Raw genomic sequence first — 6157 nt, 5'->3', positions numbered from 1 at the left:
ATACGAGAAAGAAGCACCCCTCGTATCAATTGATCGTGGAAAAGATAGAAATACGCTTTCCAAATTGTCCTAGCAATAATCTGATTTTACGCCTTTGCACTAGTCTCGTCACGACCACACACCTCATGGGCCCATCGACCAGATATCCATCCAAAAATTGCGGCAGCGAGCGACGCCGCACGCAAAAGCAATCAATCCAAAAAATGCCCGGTCCCAACTGGCATCCACCTACCCGAGACACATGCATTCCTCGCATCCCCGCACCCTGCCTCACCCTTAGAAAGAAACACAGCTCCCTCGCCACGTCACCTATCCGCGCCACCCCATTTACCCCATTATCCGCCACCCATCTCAATCTGACGGCCCGCACCCCGCATCACGCGGATCGTGGTCGCACCCCTAATCCCAAACCGCGCGGCTATAAAGCCACCCCCCCACGACACAACCATCAACATTATCTAGATCCATCTATCTTCTCCTCCACCTGCAACCATCAATATTGTCTAGATCTAACCATATTCTCCTCCACTCGTCGCCGCCACCACCACTCCTTAGACCTAACTATCTTCTCCTCCACCGTCAACCATGAACATTGTCTAGATCTAACTATCTTCTTCTCCATCCATCGCCGCCATTTCCACTCTCTAGATATGTTTGCCCTCGTAAATCCATAATCTATGTTTTCCTCTTAGCTGAGATTGTGGTATTCAAAGGTACTGATGCACTGCACCATCCGCCCTTTCCCGACGCACCACAGTCGCTGCCCAGGCCATCCTCCTTTTACATCTTGGACGAAGACGGCGAGATCCAAAGTCAAAGGTAAGAAAAAAATAATGTATTCTCTAGGAGCATAAAGGATTTTGTTCATACCATTTTTTGTTTTTAGGGAGCATATTAGAACTAAATGCATATTTCCCAGGCTTCCACCATTCACCCTTTTCCAGCGCACCACAGCCATTGCCCCATTTTTAGGCCATCATTTACATCTTGGAACTGAGAAGACGAGATCTAAAGTCAAAGGTAAGGAAAAGCAATTTATTCACTAGGAGCATAAAATGTTTTTGTTGATACCATTTCTATTTTTTCTAGGGAGTATATGTTAGATCTAAATGCATGTTTCTCAGGCTTTTTTTTTTGAAATCTCATTGTTCAAGTGCAACATTAAGAACTAGAATTATTCCAAGGTGTTCTTTGGAATTGTGTGTTTATGCTGATGAAGTTCTCTGAAGTAACCAATCAAGGGAACATGTATTCAACACAACACCCATCTCACTTGGGTTTTACATTTTTTTCTAGCCTATGTTTGTTTGTTTTCCAATGTACACATCCACCCCCGTCGGATTCTCTTTCGAACCATGCTCGGTTCACCTTGCCCCGGTAATCCACCGAAGTTTGTGTTGCCTCTTTTGGTGGCCGGAATTTCATGAATAATTGTTGATCTAACTATTAAAAGCATATCATGGTAAAAAGAATGAAATGTTGTTATCCAGCAAAATTCTTTTACCACCCACCCACTAGTGAATGTCCTTTCCTCAATTAAATCCGTCGTCTCATCAATGTCCAGAAATGGTAAACAATCAAAGTCGTTTGTGACTTTCTTCTGCACAGAGGGTGTGCATTGGAGCATGCCCAGGAAGAATTCCCCTTTCTCCCTTTTAGATTTTGTCTGGTTTTTTTTTTTTTTGAATTGGGCAGCGTAATGTTAGATTTTGAAAGGGGTTTGAGACGATTTAAAGGAATTGCTAAAACTATGATTTTTTTTAATTTTAGTATCAGGAAGAAGTCACTGCACGCCATTTGTTTCAGAGGGGTATTGTTTTTTCGAATGACCATTTGTGCATTCATTAAGAAGATCTTAATTAATTAGGAAACACCGAGCGAAAATCATATTGCCGAGTTACACAACCTTCCGCGAGGTCAAGTTTTTTTTTCTTTTTTCGAGTGGCTTCCGCGAGGTCAACTGCCGCCACGCCACCACAACGCCACCACCAGCCGCAGAACCGGGCCTCCCCCGCCTCCAGCAGCACCGACGCGGGCCGCCATGGAAGCGCGCCTAGCACCGCACGGGATCACGTGGCCCCCGTCGAGCCCCGAGAACCAGCGCCGCCAAGACAGTTCAGGGCCCCGCCGCCGGCCGACGGGGCCACACGGGAGCGAGCGAGCTGGGATGAAGTCAGGCGTCGAGGTGGACGGCGGCTCCGACCCTGGTGACGGCGCCGCTGGACTTCGGGATGTGTGGAGAGAGGGTTCCGGATCTGCTCTTTGTTGTGGAGGAATTGGCCGGAGGAGGGAGATCATGCGGCGGGGGAGAGGGTGTATGTTACTGGCTTTGTAAGATCATCGTGCAGTCTTATGCTTATACCACATCACTAATCTGTGAAAAACTACATATTTACACCGGCCTATTTCGTATGGTTCATTTGAATCCTTCAGGATTGCAAACATCAAACTTTAGACTGTTTGTGAGGAACAACTGTCTAATCTAGTTGAACTTACATGTTTCTGGAGTGTACCATGGTGAAAATGGCCAATGGTTGACTGCCCTGTTAGAGTTACTGTTAATTCATCGCATCGGTGCCCATGGATTTGTTGCCCTGGTGATAATGAACTTGTAATTTGTGAACAAGCTCATGCCTCCAGTCCGCTGGTAAATATACTATGACCCACTGGCCACGCCTCTATGTGCTCTTCTTGAAGAGTTATACAGACAAACTGTTCTTTATTGGAAAAAAATACAGAACAAACCGTTTCATCCAGTAATACTGTGTTTAAACTTCTAAGGTACAGTGTTTAGTTGGATCACAGTCTTCTCTGTTGACATGTGGTAAATTCATCAGTAGCAGTACATCATGTGCTGTCATGAAGAGGAAGCAGATGAAATCTAATCATTGGTGAAATGTTGCACTCATGTTTTGGAATTTGACATTTTAATTTTTGCATTACTGAAGTATCTCTCATTGCTTTCCTTCAGGTTTTGTCTGTACAATATCCTCAGACAAGTAACCGTGGAAAAGCAAGGCATGGCAAAACCATTGGTGAGGAAGGTTGCAGAGTGAGCTGCCATTACTGCGTTAAGGTGGTTTCGAGTTACAACCGCCTAGAGCACCATTTAGCAGGCATCAGGGGCAATGTCAGCACAAGCTTAAGGAGTTCACTTGTGGATCGCAAGAATAGAAAGCTTGGATGCTCAGAAAAATGAAGAAATGGAAGCATGAACATGATGAGGTTCCTCACACAAGCCCAGCCCTTCCATCTGCTCAAGTCCAGCAACCACAGCTACAACAAACTGTGCCCAATAACCGCTGCTTTCTTCATTATCCACCGGATCTGACGCAGCCCAAGGAAATCACATATAGTTCTTGTCAACTGAAACCCAAGGTTGAGAAAAGTGATTACTTCAATTCTGCGTCAGCAAAATCAATAGGCAAATTCTTCTCTGAAGCTGGACCTGAGCCTGGTGTTCTCCATTCATCATCTTTGAGGGAGATGGTTGTGTTTCCCCATGGGCCTGGGGCTGTAATGCCTACGTACGAAGCTGTTCTGCAGGAGCAACTAAGAGAAACTGAGAACCGCGCAAAGGAACTCAAGCAAGAGTGGCAAACAAGTGGCTGCACTGTAATTGTGGATAGTTGGAAGAGCAAGTGTGACAAAAGCTTCGTAAGTGTCCTGGTGCACTGCAGCAAAGGTACGCAGTTCCTCAGATCCATTGACGTCTCTGAAATCACTGAGGACTTGGATGAGCTAGAATCAATGCTTTCTCGCGTGGTTGATGATGTTGGTGCCCATAACATTGTTCAGATTGTCATGAATGACGTGTCACCCCATATGCAGATGGCACGGCAGTATGTGCTAAATAAATATGACAGTTTTTTCTTCGTGCTATGTGCTGACCATTGCATCAACCTTCTGCTTGAGAAAATAGCAGCGCTCGAGCATGTCAGTGAAGTCCTAATGAAGGCAAGGGAAATTACAAGGTTTTTATATGGCTATGCACTGCCAATGAAACTGAAAGGAAGATATGTTCAGGAGGAGATTTTGAGCAGTTCTTATCTGAGATTTGTGGCAGTGTTCATCACATTAGAGAGGTTAGTTTCTGCAAGAGTAGGTCTGGTGCAGATGATTAGCTCACCTGAATGGGTTCCCTCTGGTTGGGCTTGTCTTGATTTGTTCGAGCGTATCCAGAGTATAGTAAAGACAGACGATGAATTTTGGCATGCTGCTGCTGAAGTCGTGAAGGTTACAAAACCACTTCTCAGTGTGTTGTATAAACTGGAATCTGATATCTGTCCGATGGGTATCCTGTATGAAGCCATGGATAGAGCAAAAGAAGAGATATTTCTCAATGTTGGAGATGAAAGTGACTTCTATTGGTGTATGATTGACAGTATATGGGATGGTTACTTGCATAGTCCTCTCCATGCTGCTGGTCAGATGCTAAACCCAAGGATCTTTTACACAGCTGGATTCCAGCCTGATGCTGAGATCAGCAGCGGCATTGCGACCTGTACAATCCAACTGGGCAAGGCTCATTACAATGCCAGAAAAGCGTCTGCACAGTTGGAAGTGTATGAAAAGAAGTTGGGCTATTTCGACACAGATCCAGCAATGCAGCAAATCATGGAATTACCACAAGGTAAGCTACACCCTAACCTCTTGCAAAATGACCACTCCCTAACAAGCCACTGACGGTAGTGCCTTTATGTGTCATATGTACTTGATTTTTTCCAATCTTTAGAGTGAGCTGGAATAGTGTCTGAGGTCCTCCACAAAATCTGATATGTGCATTTGTGCACCGTAACATACAGTGCGCCAACATATTTAGTTAGCATGTGAACATGGCACAAATATATCATGTCATAAGTGCACTTCTATTCAAAGTTCAACTCCTCTGCATTAGCCTAACTTGTCGACATGGTTGTTTAAATAAATACTCCTGTCATTCCATAATGTAAGACGTGCTTGCAAAAACGTCTTACATTATGGGACAGAGGGAGTAGTAGAGAAGTTAAAAGGTTTACAGATGAACGTGTAGAATGATCAACTTCTCTGCATCAGCCTAAGCTTGTCAACATAGTTGCTTAGTTAGTTGCAAGTTGCAAACTGGGGTATATGGTCTGCTTAAACTGTACAGGAGCCTTCTCTTCTTCCATTTTCACTTCAACTTTCAAACCCAAGCTTACCCTCACTGAGACCATCATCATTTCATTCATCAGTTCACATCATACTGTACATGAATTACTATCTTCTTACCACGTTTCTCACTTGAAATTGCAGTTCAGTGGTGGTCGACGCATGGGGCTCGCGTGCCCGACCTGCAGACCCTGGCGAGGCGGGTCCTGAGCCAGACGTGCTTCGGCGCCACCAGGTACAACATCGACTGGAGCCTGTCGGAGAAGCTGCACGCCGAGTGGGAGGAGATGACGCCGCCCGAGCAGGAGAGGTTCCGGCACAAGGAGTACGTCCACTACAACCGCGTCCTCGCCGGCGCCGCCCCGCTCCTGCACGGCTCCTCCGTGAGGCAGCACGACAGGGTGACCATGGTGCTGCACGACTGGATCAGACCGCAGAAACAGGCCGCTGGTCGCCACTGACTGAGTGACGGCCTTCAGTTGATGCTTTCGCCTCTCCTCCGTTTTGTTATGTGCATGTGTGTGTATGCTGCTGTAATGGTGTGCAGCAGTAATCTGTCGGATGCTCACTAGTGGCACTCCCTTGGTACTGTCGTGGTCTGTTATGTTGTTGAAACCCTGCTGAATTTCTTGAACTCCTGCTGGATTAGCAAGTTTGTTATGTTGTTGAAACCCTGTTGAATTTCCAAGTTATTATTAGTGTGTGTCTGACATAAACGGTAGTATATTCTACTGTGAATTAGTTTTATCTTCAGACAGCATGCCGTGGATTAGCCTTTTCTTCAGGGTATTGTGGCTTTGCTAGAGCTTTCATGCTTGATTTTTCATGTTCACTGGGTACAGCAATCATCTCTTCTTTTGCTCCGAAAAAGCTTGTCCCTCAAATGGATGTATCCATTTGATGAACAGCAATCAGCTAAGTTAGTGCTAGATACATCCATTTGATGAACAAGCTTGGGACAAGTTTTTTCGGACGGAGGGAGTACTAATTAGCAAGCCAATCACAATTTTCAAATGGAACACATAGC

General features: G+C 45.4%; 1 protein-coding gene across 4 annotated transcripts; it reads left to right on the top strand.

The window, feature by feature from the left end:
- The first annotated feature begins 468 nt into the window (after positions 1-468).
- LOC123163120 (uncharacterized) lies at positions 469-5815 on the top strand. 4 transcript variants are annotated; one of them, XM_044580877.1, is made up of 4 exons: positions 469-819; positions 920-1020; positions 2972-4633; positions 5275-5815. In XM_044580877.1, exons 3-4 carry the CDS (start codon positions 3184-3186, stop codon positions 5589-5591), a joined length of 1767 nt encoding a protein of 588 aa, XP_044436812.1. In that variant the 5' UTR covers positions 469-819; positions 920-1020; positions 2972-3183; the 3' UTR covers positions 5592-5815. The 4 variants fall into 4 exon arrangements, with proteins under 4 accessions (XP_044436812.1, XP_044436813.1, XP_044436814.1 ...); XM_044580878.1 differs by having other exon boundaries at positions 887-1020; XM_044580879.1 differs by lacking the exon at positions 920-1020.
- Positions 5816-6157: the final 342 nt, after the last annotated feature.

The sequence above is a fragment of the Triticum aestivum genome, chromosome 7B (genome assembly GCF_018294505.1).
Source record: "Triticum aestivum cultivar Chinese Spring chromosome 7B, IWGSC CS RefSeq v2.1, whole genome shotgun sequence".
Classification (NCBI taxonomy): Eukaryota; Viridiplantae; Streptophyta; class Magnoliopsida; order Poales; family Poaceae; genus Triticum; species Triticum aestivum.
This window is presented reverse-complemented; position numbering and strand designations above follow the sequence as displayed.

Coding starts and splice junctions, on each gene's coding strand:
- LOC123163120 (XM_044580879.1), top strand. CDS start 3,184: ATGCTCAGAAAAATGAAGAAATGGAAGCATGAACATGATGAGGTTCCT. Junction 4,634..5,274: donor AATCATGGAATTACCACAAG/GTAAGCTACACC, acceptor TTGAAATTGCAG/TTCAGTGGTGGTCGACGCAT.